The 17894-nt window shown below is 37.5% G+C and overlaps 1 protein-coding gene and 2 long non-coding RNA genes across 3 annotated transcripts in view; 1 reads left to right on the top strand and 2 right to left on the bottom strand.

Moving 5' to 3' along the window:
* ALG6 (ALG6 alpha-1,3-glucosyltransferase) overlaps window positions 1-17894 on the top strand; it is a 54313-nt gene that overhangs the window by 19176 nt on the left and 17243 nt on the right. The window contains 7 exon segments of the mRNA XM_055585631.1: window positions 5606-5695; window positions 6830-6918; window positions 8887-8969; window positions 9611-9675; window positions 13510-13719; window positions 14441-14576; window positions 16371-16456. Coding sequence (XP_055441606.1) covers window positions 5606-5695; window positions 6830-6918; window positions 8887-8969; window positions 9611-9675; window positions 13510-13719; window positions 14441-14576; window positions 16371-16456 — 759 coding nt within the window.
* On the bottom strand, window positions 1214-8055 carry LOC129655339 (uncharacterized). Its single transcript, XR_008715903.1, has 3 exons — window positions 7835-8055; window positions 2387-2463; window positions 1214-1350 (listed from the first exon to the last, which is right to left on the bottom strand). It is a non-coding gene; the product is annotated as an uncharacterized LOC129655339 (long non-coding RNA).
* LOC129655338 (uncharacterized) lies at window positions 8052-17724 on the bottom strand. Its single transcript, XR_008715902.1, has 3 exons — window positions 17317-17724; window positions 13779-13832; window positions 8052-8188 (listed from the first exon to the last, which is right to left on the bottom strand). It is a non-coding gene; the product is annotated as an uncharacterized LOC129655338 (long non-coding RNA).

Genomic DNA, 17894 nt, shown 5'->3' with positions numbered 1-17894 from the left:
TTCCTTTCTTCTTGGCATGTTGGCTTTTCATCCTGAGGCTTTTTGCCTCAAGATCAGATGACTGCCAAGGCTACCAGCACTGTGACTTTGTACAACCATATTCAAGGCAGGAATAATAAAAATACCTTATTTTTTACGTCTCTTTTTGTTATGGAGCAAAATCTTTTCCACCCTTAAAGCAATCATTAATAGAAATGCCTGGCTCAGTGCAGGCATGGTTTATCACCTAGGGTAGGAGAAGTGTCCACCTACCCTGAGTATGTTGCTTTTTAAAACAAGATCACAGTTTTATAAGTGAGGAATTGTGGGAACCACTGTTTATTTCAGCATTGTTATAACTATGAGAAGCCTAAATATATTTTGGTAGGGGAATGATTAACTAAAGTACATTTCTCCTATATGCATGTGTACATTTTTTTTCTAGGTAGATTCCTAGAAGCGGAATCTCTAAAGTAGCCAGTTATAATAGATACCAATACCAGAATATCTCTTACCCTTACCAATATTTAATAATAACAGTGCCAGACTTCTAAAATTTCCATTTCCTTGAGTACATGTGATGTCGATTTTCCTTCGTGTCCGACTCTTTGTGACCCCATGGACTATATAGCCCACCAGGCTCCTCTGTCCATGGAATTTTCCAGGCAAGAATACTGTAGTGGGTTGCCATTTCCTGCTCCAGGGGATCTTCCCAACCCAGGGATCAAACCCACGTCTCTTGTGTCTCTGCATTGACAGGCAGATTCTTTGCCACGGTGTTACCTGGGAAGCCCCTGGTGTATTTACTGATCATCATATTTTTCTCAAATTTGCATATTTATATATTTCCCCCATGTTACTGATGAATTGCTGATCTTTTTTGTAATGATTTGTGTGATTTTAAGATAAAAAATTACATTAACTTTCTCTCCTGTGTAACAAATGACCACAAAAATGGTAATTACTTAAACACACACTTGTTTTTCATTTTTGGTTGCCCTGTGTTCCTCATTGGTGTGCCGGGCCTTCTCTAGTTGCGGCAGGTGGGAGCTGCTCTCTGCTTGTGGTGCTGGCTTCTCACCGCAGTGACTTCTCTTGTTGAGGAGCGTGGGCTGCAGGTGCACAGGCTTCGGTAGTTCTGGTTCACAGGCTCAGTTGCCCCACAGCATGTGGAATCTACCTGGACCAGGGATCGAACCTGTGTCCCCTCCATTGGCAGGAGGATTCTTAACCACTGTACCTCCAGCGAAGTCCAAAACACACATGTATTATAGAAGTCTGGGCACAGCTTATTTCAGTATTATGATCAGAGTCTCCGGAGGCTGCAATCCAGTTGTCATCTGAGACTGCAGTCTTATCAGAGAGGCTCAGCTGGGGAAAGAACCATTTCCAAGTTCCCTCAAGTTATTGGCAGAATTAATTTCTTTGCATCTGTAAAACTAAGGGCTTTGGTTTCTTGTTGGAAGCTACCTTTATCTTCTAGAGTCTCCCTGCAGTTTCTTGCTATGTGACTTCTCCATTATGCCCACTTACTGAAACATGACAGTTTTCTTCTTCCAAGTCAGTGAAAGGGAGTACTCTGTAGCTTAGCCAGCAAGACGGAATCTTACGTATATGTAAAACATAAGCATAAGAATGATCATCCTGTCACTTTTTTTGTACTTGGTTATTTACTAGCAAGTCACATGTCTTGTCCACACTCAAGGAGAGGGAATTGATTATACAGACACATGGCAGGAATACCAGGAGATGGGTTCATAGGGATGATTTTAAAGTCTGTCTGCCATAGTATTTGGCAGTGTATAATAGTATTCTGCATTTTAATCATTTGTTTTGGTGTGTGTATATGTATAAAATACCTTCTTTCTGTTCTTATCTTTGAATTTTTCTTAAGGTGTTTTTTAATAAATTTTTACATTTGATATTTAGACATTCTTTGAACTGTTCTTGAAACTTCTTTAAGTTTGGAACTGTTTTAAAATAGAATATATTTTTGTACAAAGCAAAAATAGCCACAATATATTAGAAAAAATTACATTTTGAAGTTAATGATAACACACTTGGAGTAATTTTGTAGTTTGCTGTGGCAGCTAGAGTTTTTTCTGATAAAACATCTACTGAGATTACATGGGAATTCAGTGGGAAAGGACATTCCATTCCAGTGGTATTTATCCAACTTTTCAGGTGGATCTGATACATATAAAGCAGGAGAATTAACTATTTGCTTTGTTTCTACCGGTAGATTTTGAAGCTTTACTTGAAACAATTTTAAGCTATCTTCTTCCACGAATTTCTCTCTTCTTACTTACGCATTTCCATAAAGATAGGTAGCACAGTTGGCTCTATTATTCCTTCTTCCCAGGCCAACCAGTGGTTTTACTGTTAGTGTATACCTTTGCATACTTACCATCCATGTCTCCTTTGCTATCTCCAGTGGACCTCAATGTTAAAGTAAATGAAAAATAGCTTTTGCCTTAGAAGAAGCTGAAAAACAAATCAAATTATATTGTTCAAAATGTGATTTTTGAATTATTTGATGCTTCTCCACAACTGTATCCATCCCAGTGGTTTTGTCGCTAATGACCAATTAGAACTACTGTTGCACACTCACTTTGTGTCAGGCAGTTGCTTCACAGTTTTACATGTTTAATTCAGTCCTTCAACAACTCTGTGGGGTAAATACAATAAAACCTTGTGCTAATGCACCCTGTCATTACGTGAATTTGGAAATAACACAGTTTGGTACCTGTGTTCAGGTAACCCTGTTTAGAGAAGTGGGTCCTCTGGTCTCCACTGTTGGCCTGGCCCAGCTTCCCAGTTTCAACCTGTTGAAAGGGACTCTGACTTATATGGAGTCTTGGGTTCACTGTATCTTGATTTTGAGTTCCAGCCAGACAGATACAGGACCCAGGATTGTTCACATGGATGTTGCTGCTGCGATAGATAACTGTCACCAGAAGATACCATGCTGTACTGTGCCCATGGCTGTCTAGCATGCCTTGATCATTTTATTAATCCTCACTCCCTGCATACAAACCTACATATTGTGTATCAGACACTAAGAAAGTAGACCTTTTGAAGATGAATACAGTTGATCCTTGAACAACATGGGTTTGAACTGTGCAGGCCCCCTTTATACGTGGATTTCTTTCAATAGTAAATGCTGTACTACAGAAACCATGGTTGGTTGAATCCGAGGTTGTGGAACCTAGATCCAGAGGAACCTCGGAGAGAGATGGCTGACTGTAAATTATACTTGGATTTTCAACCGCATGGAGAGTCAGTGCCCCTAATCCCCATGTTGTTCAGGGTCAACTGTAGTAGGTTATTTAACTGGATCATGATAAATGCCAACTTAAAACTTTTTTTTTTTTTCAATCTCAGAGTAAGGGATTGTGATGTCAAAAAATTGTGACCCATTTGAAACAGGATTTTTTTTTTTTTGCTTTTTCATACTGTTCATGGGGTTCTCAAGGCAAGACTGCTTAAGTGGTTTACCATTCCCTTCTCCAGCAGACCACATTTTGTCAGAACTCTCCACCATGACCCGTCTGTCTTGGGTGGCCCTACAGAGATCAAATTGCCAACATCTGTTGGATCATCGAAAAATCTAGAGAGTTCCAGAAAAACATCTGCTTTATTGACTATGCCAAAGCCTTTGACTATGTGGAACACAACAAACTGTGGAAGATTCTTCAAGAGATGGGAATACCAGACCACCTGACCTACCTCTTGAAAAATCTATATGCAGGTCAGGAAGCAACAGTTAGTACTGAACATGGAATGACAGACTGGTTCCAAATAGGGAAAGGAGTACATCAAGGCTGTATATTGTCACCCTGCTTATTTAACTTATATGCAGAGTACATCATGAGAAATGGTGGGCTGGATGAAGCACAAGCTGGAATCAAGATTGCTGGGAGAAATATCAATAACTTCAGATATGCAGATGACACCACCCTTATGGCAGAAAGTGAAGAGGAGCTAAAAAGCCTCTTGATGAAAGTGAAAGAGGAGAGTGAAAAAGTTGGCTTAAAATTCAACATTCAGAAAACTAAGATCATGGCATCCGGTCCCGTCACTTCATGGCAAATAGATGGGGAAACAGTGGAAACAGTGAGAGACTTTATTTTTTGGGCTCCAAAATCACTGCAGATGTTGACTGCAGCCATGAAATTAAAAGATGCTTGCTCCTTGAAGGAACAGTTACGACCAACCTAGACAGAATATTAAAAAGCAGAGACATCACTTTACCAACAAAGGTCTGGCTAGAAAGCTATGGTTTTTCCAGTAGTCATGTATGGATGTGACAGTTGGACTGTATAGAAAGTTGAGTGCCAAAGAATTGATGATTTCGAACTGTGGTGTTGAAGACTCTTGAGAGTCCCTTGGACTACAAGGAGATCTAACCAGTCCATCCTAAAGGAAATCAGTCCTGAATATTCATTGGAAGGACTGATGTTGAGGCTGAAACTCCAATACTTTGGCCACCTGATGCGAAGAACTGACTCATTGGAAAAGACCCTGATGCTGGGAAAGATTGAAGGCGGGAGGAGAAGGGGATGACAGAGGATGAGATGGTTGGATGGCATCACCGACTCAATGGACATGAGTTTGAGTAAACTCTGGGAATTGTCGATGGACAGGGAGGCCTGGTGTGCTGCAGTCCATGGGGTCGCAGAGTCGGACATGACTGAGCAACTGAACTGACTGAAACAGGCTTAGGGATAGTGGTTATTTATATTGTATATAGTTTGGTGTCTATTATTATAAATTCTTGTAATGATTGAGAAAATTAATTGGATAGAAGAAGCTGTCTAGTTATAAAGATTATAGTTTAGGAGTCTATGTAAATTATTATAGTCTATGTAGTCTATGTAAATTTTCATTTCTTGAGTCACAGTATTCATATGTAGTTTCTTCCCGTTCTAACCAACTGGTTAATTGGCTAACCAGTTATTTTAAATAGTTTAACCAACTATTAAATTATGAATTAAATAGTTTAACCGACTATTAATTTATGAACTTTACATACAGTGTTTTTTCTTAATTCACAGAATTTTGCATGTAATAGGCTCTCATTAAATGTTGGTTGAATTGTGTTCAAAGTGATATTAATAAGTCTACCTGTTTCACGCAGTATTTCTTTCTTTGCAAACCAAATCTTTATATGATTTTAACATTCATTTTTTACTTTTTAAAATTGTGATTTCACATTGTTTCTGTAATTTTTAGACTGTCAGAAGCAAATTCTCTTTTTTGTTGCATATTTTCTTTTGTATAAGTATTAGTCATTGTTTAAGTTTACTAATAGTAGAATGACAACAGGTTCCAATTTGCCTGTGACAATCTTGGTTTACCTCTGTTGTTATGGCTTAATTATAATAGCTTCCTCTTTGACTCTTAAGAGTACTTCGGTTTAGATAATAATTTAGTCACACTACTCATTAACAACTTTAATTGTGAGTTCACAAAAGTTTTTGAGAGAAGAGGAAAAGAAAAAATGTAGATGATTTTTTTTTACCTTATATGTTTTTTCAAGTTAAATGACATGATATATTGAATACAAGTCTATTTCTTGAATATTGATTGATGGAGTGGTGCTTTCTTTTTCCTTTTTTTCCAGGTATTTTAACAGCAGTGATAACAATTTACAATATTGGGGACTGGACTATCCACCTCTTACAGCTTATCATAGTTTTTTATGTGCATATGTGTAAGTTTTTCTTCCTTAACTACATATTTATGCCCTTAGCAGATGCGGTAAGGAACAGTTTGTTGATTAGAGGAGAGATCGTTTGTAGCTATTATTGTATTATGGTTTGTAGAGCACCATGCCTTTATAATTGGTTTGTGGGAAAGTTAACTATCAGAGTTTTAATATTTGTGTAATCTTTTTGGTGGAAATGCTAGAAAGAGATGCAAAAAATCTAGCTCTGTTTTGAAGTAGAAATGTTACCAATTATGCATGGTTTACTGAGAAATATATCTAATACGGTTAGTTGTGCATAGGAAAGCTTTTTTCCTGGAATGGCCCAAAGTAAATGAAAAATAAAGGTCTAAATGGTATTGTGATTAACCAGTCAAGTGAGAAACTAGAAGTACTGTAGTGTTTCACTTATGATTTAAGATCGGATTGGAATTCCTTCTTTTACAGGCATGGAATGGTTTATAGACGATAAGGCACTTCTGTTTAGTAGAGACCCAGTTCTACTCTGTAGTGGTATTCCATTTCAGACCTGCAGTGTGTCAGTAGAAATTTGCGGAACTTCTTCACAGTATCTTCTGAACTTATTAATTTTACCATTTCATATTTTTAAAAAATTAGCTTCCTGGACTAAAAATATGTCTCCAAACTTCATGGTAACTAGTTGTACTTTTCAGTGTTCTGGAAAATGTAATACGATTGAAAATTTAATGTATCTTTAATAATTATGTTCAGTTTTATGCAATGATTTATGATTAACAGCTATTTTTTGTAGCCTATTATGATAACTGAAAAGATTATAAATTATAAAGCTGTGATCCTCAGTCCTAGTATATTGCTGTTTACAAAGTACGTGTTTAGTAAATGAAAGGTGACACATTAGATTGTTTTCACACTGAAAGTATCATGAAGGTAAGGCTTTTAGTTAAAATGTTACATGAGTTTGTTGGAAGATGAGCAAGGTGGATTTGGTTTTCTAGCTTTAGTCAGTTTCACATGGTTAAATACAAAGAGTTAAGCCTTAACTCTATTGCTTTATAAAAGCAATGGCCACTTCTCAACATAGATTGATCTGTCCTCAGGTGTCCTTATTGCTAAAAGTGATGCGGCATAAAGTGCATGTATATATGCTTTGATTTGCAGGGCAAAGTTTATAAATCCAGACTGGATTGCTCTCCATACATCACGTGGATATGAGAGTCAGGCACATAAGCTCTTCATGCGTGCAACAGGTAAAAGAGCAGTAGATGTTGAATGTAACATTGAATTAAATTTTTTTTTGAACTGGTTCTATTATTGTCCTTACTGACTTTTACAGTTGTGTAACTATACATATGCATATATATGTATACTGTTTGAGCAAATGTGTATGTGAACTAAAACACACAACAGTAGAAATGAATAACTCTGGGTGCTTTACATTTGTTATTATCTCACTTAATAATATGGACACCCACATGAGGTAAAATACTGTTATTCTTAAGCTGAGAAACTGAGGCCCAGTGAAGTGAGGGTACTCTTACTAGCTCACCTGAACTTGGTTAGCTCTGAATTAAAGTTTTAGTTGTTTAGGCCTTTGCTTTGATAAATCCCTTTCACTTTTAAAGTAAATTACAGTTGTATGGGCTTCCCCACTGGCTCAGTGGTAAACAGCCCACCTGCCAGTGCAGGAAATGCAGGTTCAGTCTTTGGGTTGGGAAGATCCCTTGGAGAAGCAAGTGGCAACCCACGTCAGTATTCTTGCCTGGGAAATCCCATGGACAGAGGAGCCTGGTGGGCTCCAGTCCATGGGATTGTAAAAGAGTTGGACATGACTGCAACTAAACAACAACAGTTGTATATCATACGTTGTGTTGCTGTGTAGTGTTGCTAAACTAATCTTTATAACAAATGTTTATTGAGCATTTATTGTATGCTAAGAGTTGCAAGTAATGAGCTTACATTTTTTTTAAACCTTTACAAGACTGAGGCTTTTATGGGTCTTTTCCTTAATTACTCTAAGTCTAGTCAGATTTGTTTTCTTTACCATTCACGCCATGATAGACTCTCAGGTCCAAGAGAGAACCTGCATTGCTCCTCCCTCTCCCACACCACTCCCTCCCCGCCCCCGCCTCCAATGCTTTAATCCCATCTGAACTGCATACTCACCTCATGATATTTAGCTTCTGAGCCAGTACCTGTATCTGGAGGAAACTCACAACTTTTAGACACAGTCTGTTCTATTTTCAAAGAGCTCCAATTAGTAGAAATTTCCTTCTTATATTGAACCTTCACAAGTCATATGAAGTTCTGTTTCCTTGGGCCACATAGAACAAGTCTGGTCCTTTTTATACCTAACACCTTACAGCCATATGAAGTTATCTCCTCTCCAGGTTAAACATTCTTAGATACTTCAGCTCTTATTAGATGACCAGTTTCTTGAATGTAATCATGGTTTTGAGGCCTTTGGTTGCGCTCCTTTGAATATGTTCCAGCTTTTCAGTGTCATCTTAAATGTAGAATCTGGGGATGAAAATAGATTGCATGTATCTAACACTGATAGTTTACTATTGTTTACCTTACTCTTGAACTTAAATATATGTTTTCTGGTACAAGAAAAAAATAGGCTCTTTGGATAGCTATGTTGTATTGTTGAAGAACTTAATATATTAGTTTTTCTTTGTTCTGAAAGGACTGAACATTCGGAATTATGAATTGCTTTATTTTTTCCCCACTTTTTTTCAGTTTCTTCTTCACCTCGGCCTCTCAAGGTCTTTGTATGCATTAATTAGCAAAACTTTATGAATTTTTATAAATATTCACATTTAAAAAGATTCTCCTATGCGTCTCCACATTTGAGGTATTGTTCGCATCAGGAAATTTGGAGCATATAGATATTGAGGGGAAAATAAAAGTTTACTTCCCTTGCTTTGAGTATTCTTAATTTTTAAATCCAGGTCAGGGCAAAGAGAGAATTGGATACATTTAATTAATTTAATGTGTGAATTTATTAGAGGAAATTAAGACACTCTCTAGTCCTATAGCAGTTGAAATTAGGCACAGGTGAAGGGAATGGAAAGGGCTCCATGTGGAAAGGACTCGTCCAGAGTGGGTAGCAACCTTGTGTTAATAGAATTCCCACTCAAGGTTGGAGGGAGGTGACTAATAGGTTATAGTAAATCTTGATGGATTCTCGCTTAAAATCATGTTTGTTTTTTCAGTGTTAATTGCTGATTTGTTGATATACATACCTGCAGTGGTTCTGTACTGTTGTTGTTTAAAAGAAATCTCAACTAAGAAAAAGGTAGGTTTTGAAGTAACCTGACGTTTCATCTCTGAAATGTTTTATTAACTTAGCTATTAAGTGTAGAGCTTAAGGAAGCTATGCTTTTGGGAATAGATAATAGGGAACAGTATATCTTCTGTCAATTAATTTTCATTTAGAAACATTAACTTATCTTAGAGTAATTATTTTAATGCCCAACTGTAGTAATAAGAGGCACTGAATTTTAGAAGTTATATACTTCTGAGTTACACAGAATCCTAAATTTATTGCTTAACTGGTAAATTTGAATGTTGGGTTGGCTTGGGAGAATGACAACTGAAAGGCATTTTGAAAAGTTGCTATATATTCTCATATTCACAGTTAATGAATATTCTCTTTGGTCATTTTATATAGATTAATTATTAGATTAATTTATCTGATTTGTATGTTTAAAAGTGCTTTCTCTAACAAATACCTTTTAGTGATTTTTTTTTCATTTTTACTGGAGTATGCTATGTCACGTCCATGAAAACTTCAGTGTTTAAAGAGTTGTTTTATAAAAATGAAATATTTTGATAAATAGAAGGTAAGAATGGAATATTTGCTACTGTGTTGAACTATGCATTTACCTTGTTTGATTCAAGTAACAGATTATTATTTCATAATAATTTTCTTTACAGATTGCTACTGCATTATGCATATTGCTATACCCAGGCCTTATTCTTATCGACTATGGACATTTTCAGTATCCTTTACTGATTTAGAAATGAAGTCAGATGCACATCATGAAATCTAGGCTCTGTTTGTATAATGTTGTCATCTACAATGTCTTATTTACTAGGGTTCTTGCTTATATAAACCTTTTAAAAATGATAAAAGTATCTCTTCACCAGGTGTTTACTTGATGGGTAAAGTTCAGATTTATTAAAAATAGAAATGCTTTTTCACACCCATTTGGCTTGGGAATAGAGCACTGGTAACTGATTAGCTCTTCTGGAAAGTTAGAAAAAGAATGCCAAGTACAGTGATGCTGTCCTAATACTAAAAAGGTAAAACATCTTCTATCTTTTGTAAACGTTATCTGACACTGACAAAAAGACTTCCAGTTTTTGAGTTTTAAAACAAAATGTTTTTCTAACAAATAGTGGTAACTGGAAGCTTCAGGAAACTAAAATTTAATGATTAAATCTGTGTGGATTTGGTGTGTTTAATTTTTGATACCTAAAATAAGCAACATTCAAGTAAACAAATTGTAGAGGAAAGTTGATAAAATCTGTACATGGCTCTCCAGTTTGTCTTCTAATGCATTAATTATTGCTGTCTGTCTCCATCAATCCCAAAGGAAAAAAAATCCATACCATGATTACTTAATTAATAGTTTTTCCTTTTGTCTCTAGTCTATTTTAGTAAAAAAATTAAAATACATATATGTCAAAAGGTTTGTGAAAGATATTCAGATATGTAGTTGCTTCCACCATGTTTTTTATTCTGTCCACTTTCCTAACTGAGCTCTTTTTTTTTTGGCTTTGTAGAATCATGGCTTTCAGATAGTCTAACAGGAACACCAAGATAAAGAAAGGAAACATGAAGTTGTTTATAAGATTTTTTAAAATTTTATTTACTTTGAAATGTTAACACTCATTCAGAAAAATACGTAAAGCATAAATGAATCGGCTGTTACCCATGTCAAGAAATAGAACATTGCTAGTATCCAAAATGACCCTGTGCACGGCCCTGGCACTGCTCCCTCCTCCTTTCTCAAAGACAGCCACATACTGACTGGAGCACTATAGTTTGGTTCTCCCCCTTCTTTGAATTTAACATAAGAGAGACAGCACAGGAGGTGTTCCTTTGCGTTAGGTGTTTTTGGTGCAGCATTGTCTTTGTGAGAGTTATCCGCGCAGGTCTATGTAGTTGTGGTTTCTTCTCTTTCTCACTGCTTTGTAAGATTCCACTGCGTGAGTACACGTGATTTTATTACTGATAGACATTTGGAGTGTTTCCAGGTTTTGGCTATGATGAAACTATGCTGCTTTGAACTTTCTTGTAAGGGTCTCTTTGTACACATGTAAATATATTTCTTATGAGTGGAATTGCTGAATTATAGGGTATGCACATGTTTAAGTATTCTCATATGGTTTTTAAGCATAATCTACCAAGTAACACTCCTGTGAGCAATGGTATAGGTGCTCATCCTCAACAATTGTCAGTTATTTTCCTTTTAACCATTCTGGTAAATTTGTAGTGGCATCTTCTCTGTGACTTGAATCAAACCCTTAAAACTTTTGGGATTATGTCATTTTATAGGAACACATTTTTTTAAAATACTATTTACTTTACTTTCCTCATTTGTAAAATGGAGATGATAAGAACCCTACTTTTTAAGCTTCTTGAGAATTAAATGAATTCACATTTGTTAAACATTTAAAATCCTACTTGGGAGGTGCTAAATATCATGTAAGTATTTACTGCTCTTATTATTTGTATTGTTGCTACTGCTTCTGTTATTACTGTTTTTTAATTTTTGGGCTCTGAAATTTGATATTAGTTTGGGCAGAGGCATTTTTGACAGTTGTTTTGGACACTGGATCATTCGTTTTGAAGACTCATGTTCTTCAGTTCTGGGAAATTCTCATGAATGATATTTTTTTATAATTCTCTCCCTTTTCTCTGAAGCTTGTTAGACAGATATTAGATCTTTCATCTCCATCTTGAGCATCTGTCTTTGTTTTATATTTTTGAAGATTATCTTGCTTTATGTCTAACACTTGTATTAAGTTTCATTTGTTAAGCATATTTTAAATTTCAATTTACTTTCTTCCCCTCACTGTTCTGTGAATTATTTCTATTCTCCTGGGTCATTCTTTTCTCCTTTTCACTTTGGTCCCTTTTCTCTCGTAGTAGTAGTGCAAGTCCCTCAGTCGTGTCCGACTCTTTGCAACCCCGTGGACTATACAGTCCATGGACTTCTCCAGGCGAGAATGCTGGAGTGGGTAGCCGTTCCCTTCTTCAGGGGATCTTCCCAACCTAGGGATCGAACCCAGGTCTCCCGCATTGCAGGTGGATTCTTTACGATCTAAGCCACCAGGGATGCCCAAGAATACTGGACTGGGTAGCCTATTCCTTCTCCAGCAGATCTTCCCGACCCAGGGTCTCCTGCATTGCAGGTGGATTCTTTACCAACTGAGCTACCAGGGAAGCCCTTTTCTGTCATAGGTGTTCCTTAAATGTCTATTTGATCCTGGTGTGTTTATTCTAAGAATAAGGCAGAAGAGAAAGCTGCATGTGAGCCCTCTATACTTTTAGTCCACTGTGGGGTGCGTGGTAGGGTTCTGGCCAACACTGTGGGATCCTTAAATGTCACAGTGCAGAGGAATTTGCAACATAGTGTTAACTTCTGCACTAGTTGCTTGGATAGTTTATTCCATTTTGGGGGAGAGAAATATTCCTTCTTTCCTTGCCCAGCAGTAAATGCTTTGGCTCCTAGATAATCTTTGCAGAGGCATGAGGTGGGATGTGCCTTCTCCATTTGGAATTTTCAGTTAATCCTTGTTTTCTTTTTAACATCCTCAAGTACTCCAACCTACTTGTTTCCAGAGTTCTCAGAGGGTGTGCAGGGCGGATAGGCTCCTTGCTAGCCTGAACTTCCTCTGTGTGTTCACTAAGCTATGGCTTCTTTTAGTCTATTTTGTTGGTTGCCACTTCTCTGTCCTCTTTCTGTCTTCTACAGATGTGTTAAAATCTTTATCTGTTATAACCGACCCCTGTTTTCTTTATGGCTGTAGCTGCTACTGCTGCTAAGTCGCTTCAGTCATGTCCAACTCTGCGCGACCCCATAGATGGCAGCCCACCAGGCTCCCCTGTCCCTGGGATTCTCCAGGCAAGAACACTGGAGTGGGTTGCCATTTCCTTCTCCAATGCATGAAAGTGAAAAGTGCAAGTCAAGTTGCTTAGTCGTGTCTGACTCTTAGCGACCCCATGGACTGCAGCCTACCAGGCTCCTTTGTCCTTGGGATTTTCCAGGCAAGAGTACTAGAGTGGGGTGCCATTGCCTTATGGCTGTAGATGTATACTTTTAAAAATTCCCCATTTTAAGGGGGTCTCAGGAAGGAGAGGAGGTAAACATGAGTGCTCAGCTCCCCATTTTCAAATGAAAATCTAGTTGTGATACTGTTTTCACATAGCAGTGTTGTTAATTTCCAATCAAGCACATGTATTAATTTATATTATTGATGCATATTATAGAGGAAGGATAGTGATATTAGTAAGTTCAGTGTTTTTGTGTATTTTTAACTTTTGGAGCATTGATTTTGGTACATTGTTACAGTAATATGGTAAAATAACCCAGCAGAAACAAAGCTATGTGTTATTTATTTAGAGTTCTTTAAACCTAAACAAATCAGTTGCTCTGTTTAGTAGTAGATTTAATATATTTGAGACCACTATATATAATTTCAAATTTGCTTATCAATTCAATACTTTCAGCTTTTATTTAGAAATTGTTTTGATTATACATATTATTACAGAATCACATAAGTAAAATGTTCTTTAAAATGCAAACTCTCTTTTAATTATTGAGATAATTTCCTTGACATGAGAACATATATAATTCTGTGAGTCTCGGCTTTGCTTTGTGGGGTATTCTTGGAGTATCTTATGATTGGGACCTGCTAGGGTCCCTGGCATTTTGCTTAGCTGTAAACTATAAGCAGATGGAACTTTACCACTCCTTGCCATTTTTTTGTTTTTTACTTGGCAAGTGTTTTAAAAAAGGCCTCAAAGGAAAGGGGTGAGTAGCTTTTAAATAGCAGAATTCAAAACATCAGCTAATTTATTTGGCATACTTACCTTGGAGGAAGGTGGTCTTTGCCTCTTGGTGATTTCTTATTAATGTGTTGGTGGCTGTGGGGTGAATGGAAAGAGAGATTGTTATGTTCTATACTATTTTATTTTAAATCTTCCTAATGAGAAAAATATTTTGATCAATGAATATTTATGGGGACTTCCCCGGTGGTCCAGGGGTTAAAACTCTGCACTTCCACTGTAAGGGAAGTTTGCAGGTTTGATCCCTGGTTGGGGAACTAAGATCCCGCTTGCTATGCATTGTGGCCAATAAATAAATATTTTAAAATATGTATATTTACTGGAGGTAATGTGCATTGGCTTGGTAGAACATTGCTGTAGGATTTCATCCCTTTAGAGCATGTTGTATACTTACTAGAAAGACATCCCAATTTGCCATTTTTCTTCATGGCTGCCTAGGAGTGGCATCTAAGTTAAATGTTAATAAGGATGGTGATAGTCTTTTTGTTGGGGAGTTGCACATATTAATAGTTGTAAATTTCTTAACCGTGATTTAAGTAGACTCTCATTCATCTTAAACCTGTGTTGGTGGCATAGATTTATCATTACTGTACATTTGCATTTATTATAGTTAGTGAGCCACAGACTGATTTCTCAGAATTACTGACCTCTCTTTATCTTACTGTTTCCCTCTGTTTGTGTTCCAGGTTGGTGTTGTTAATTAAGCTGGCTTGTACTGTCGTGGCTTCCTTCGTTCTCTGCTGGCTGCCATTCTTTACAGAGAGGGAGCAAACCTTGCAAGTTCTAAGAAGACTCTTTCCAGTTGATCGTGGGTTATTTGAGGCATGTTTAAAGACTTTTATCTCACTCCTTTCTGTTACAGGCCTTTCTCTGTGACCTCTGGGGATTTCATGTAGAAGACTCAAAAGGAATAGTGACTTCAGCTGCTCTCTTCCTGCAGTCATTCCTTGCCAGTTGTTTAATCTGTGCACAACCTCTAGCTCAGCTGGCATGTTCTAGAACGTACATTACATGAGTAGGTAGTATTTATGCCTCCATGAGATCCATAATTCAGTTACACATTTTTCTAATGAAATAGAGTCCATAATGAAAGACAGCATTACAAGTTGCAGCTACAAAGTTAACAGTTTTGTGATTTTTTTTGGGGGGGGGGGTTATATTCTCTTTTTAGTCCTAGGAAATTATTAAACTAATAATCATGTTTGGTTCAGAAATATCTCATAATTCCTTATGAGATATATAACCTTCATCCATAGTAATTTTTAATGAGAATCATTCATTTCATTTAATGCTAGCTTAATCACTGTTGTTAAACTTTTATTGCATGGATAATTTGATTTAGAGTCAGTAATTAAATTAAACCATTTTTCTGAAACAAAAAGGTCTTTTAATAAAGTTAGAGACAACATATTTATAGATAATTTGCTTTTGAATAAACATTTCTTTTAAAAAGAATTAGACAAGCATATGTATCTTTCTATAGAATATCTTTCAGTCAGTCTGTGGGAGGATGGAAGAGAAAGAGACTAAGAGAATTTGGTGTTGTGAAGGAACAGAAATGTATGCCTTGTATGTCACTTGGGATAATGATGGTGACCGTACTGAGAATCATAAACAATCATTATTGCCATCACCACCACTTACTAGGTACCAGACACTTCACATGTAATTTTATTTGATCCTTAGCCATAGCGATGAGATAGCTATATATACCCATTCTTACAGATCAGAAAACCGAGGTCAGAGGTTCATATAGCTAGTGCATGGCAGAGCTGTAGTTTGAACTCAGAATTGTGTTCCTAACTTCTTTATATATTCTCTAACCTTAGCACTTATAGAAAAGTTTAATCCTCCATGTAAGCTGCCTGGTTATTTGCCTTTGCTTCTATTTCAGAAATGGTGTTTATCATGGTAAATGTCATGCATTTTTATGGTGTTGGTCACCTTCATTCACTTGTTGCCCTCAAAATCTGAAGAGCAGTGTCACTGGCCCAACAGAGGGAAGTAGGATGGTACAGTTGTCAGTTACTTTCTTGATGTTATGCCTACATAGCTGTGAGTTAAGCAGCTCTGCAGAGGATGGGTTTCGTGATCAGAGAACTGTAGTTACAAGTATGATTTTGAAAGTGATTCTAGCGCAGCTGCTAATGTCTTTAAGCTTGTTGATTCATTAACAGTTGACTCTTAGCATTGCTAGTAGCTAGTAGTCATTATCTTATCGTTGCTAGTAGCTAGTAGGCATGTGGTAAATGGGTCAAACAACATGTATTCTACAAATCAGAATACAAAAAGTAAAGATTTCTTAGATAAATTTCCAAAGATGAATAACAGTATTTAGGGATAATGGGCTGCTCTTTGAAAAATATTAAGTATTTTTTGGGAGCACCTAAATTATGATTGAGTAGTGATTTAGGTCACCTCCCATGGAAAAAATGAAAGTTCCCATTGTTTGAGTGTGTGTGTGTTCTTTGGAGAGTTTAATCAGCTTAGTTATGAAATCGTGAGCAAACACTTCCTATGACCCAAAAGTTTATCTCTTTAGAGATTTAGGACTTTGTGGAGTTTAATATTTCTTTTAATCATACTAGAAGGTAAAACTAACAAATTTCTTTTAAGGATAAAGTAGCCAATATTTGGTGCAGCCTCAGTGTCTTTTTCAAGATCAGGGATATTTTGCCACATCACATCCAGATAATGATCAGGTAAGAGACATGAAATTTGTATATAGTGTTTTATAAGCTACTCTTAAAGTGTCATGGCAATACCTCACTTATCTGGCATCGTAGGAGTAAGGTACTCTTCATTAGTGCTGCTGCTAAGTCGCTTCAGTTGTGTCCGACTCTGTGCGACCCCATAGATGGCAGCCCACCAAGCTCCTCCGTCCCTGGGATTCTCCAGGCAATACTGGAGTGGTTGCCAGTTCCTTCTCCAATGCATGCATGCATCCTAAGTCGCTTCAGTCGCGTCTGACTCTGTACGACCCCATGGACAGCAGCCTACCAGGCTCCTCTGTCCGCGGGATTCTCTAGGCAAGAATACCTGGAGTGGGTTGCCATTTCCTTCTCCACTTCATTAGTGAATAGTCCACATAACGTAAACTTATGCTGCTGTATAACAGAAGTCTTTTATTTGAAACATTTTATGTGAAAGTTATTGTTACTACTTCCCTCTTCCTTAAACATAGTATACTAAACATGATTTACCATGACCTTGAAGATGCATGAGTTTCAGTGGTGTATCAGTCTGGGTGAGAAGTAAAATGAGTAGTAGGTCCCTGTGTGTGTGTGTGTGTGTGTGTGTGTGTGTGAATTTATTACGAGGAATTGGCTTATACAGTTGTGGGAGCTGGCTAAGCAAACTGGAAGTCCGCAAGGCAGGCATTCAGGAGAGGGTCTCTGGGGAAGGGAGAGCTGTACCAATCCCTCCAATCCTCCTCTTCCCCCTTCCCCCTTCCCCTGCCCCCCGCCCACTGCTGTTTGGAGTCTGAGCTCAGGGAAGGCCTAAGCCCTCTTTGTAATTTTTTTAATAAAGCATTGAAGTTTTTAATTTATTTATTACTTACTTTCGGCTGTGCCGGGTCCTTGTTGCTGCATGTGGCCTTTCTCTAGTTGTGAAGAGCGGGGCTTCTCATGGGCTTCTCACTGAGGTGGCTTCTCTTATTGCGGAACATGGGCTCTAGAGCACAGGTTCAGTAGTTGTGACACAAGGGCTTTGTTGCTGTGCGGCTTGTGGAATCTTCATGGACCAAAGATTGAACCCATGTCTGCTGCATTGGCAGGCAGTTTCTTAACCCGTGGATCACCAGGGAAGTCCGCTAAGCCTTCTTTTAAAGGCTTCCAAGTGATTCAGGCCCAAGATAGCACCCTTTTGATTAACTTAAAATCAGTTGAAAAGGGACTTTAATTAATCTGCAGATCTCTTTCCTGCAGCACCATCATTAGTGTTTGAATGACTGGGAGGTGTGTGTGTGTGTGTGTGTGTCCCCTGCCTCTTTCCTCCCATTCTTTTGGAGAATATCCTTTGTAGCCCACCTTAACAGGAGGCAGACGAGTAAAGCTGACGAGCCACAAAGCTACCTCAAGTGGGAAAGTCAGTTATTATTTTGCCTTATAACTACTGTTTTCAGGGCTTTCAAAGGCT

This window comes from Bubalus kerabau, chromosome 6 (genome assembly GCF_029407905.1).
Source record: "Bubalus kerabau isolate K-KA32 ecotype Philippines breed swamp buffalo chromosome 6, PCC_UOA_SB_1v2, whole genome shotgun sequence".
Lineage (NCBI taxonomy): Eukaryota > Metazoa > Chordata > Mammalia > Artiodactyla > Bovidae > Bubalus > Bubalus kerabau.
Note: the sequence above shows the minus strand (reverse complement) of the source record. Positions and strands in the feature narration are given on the sequence as shown.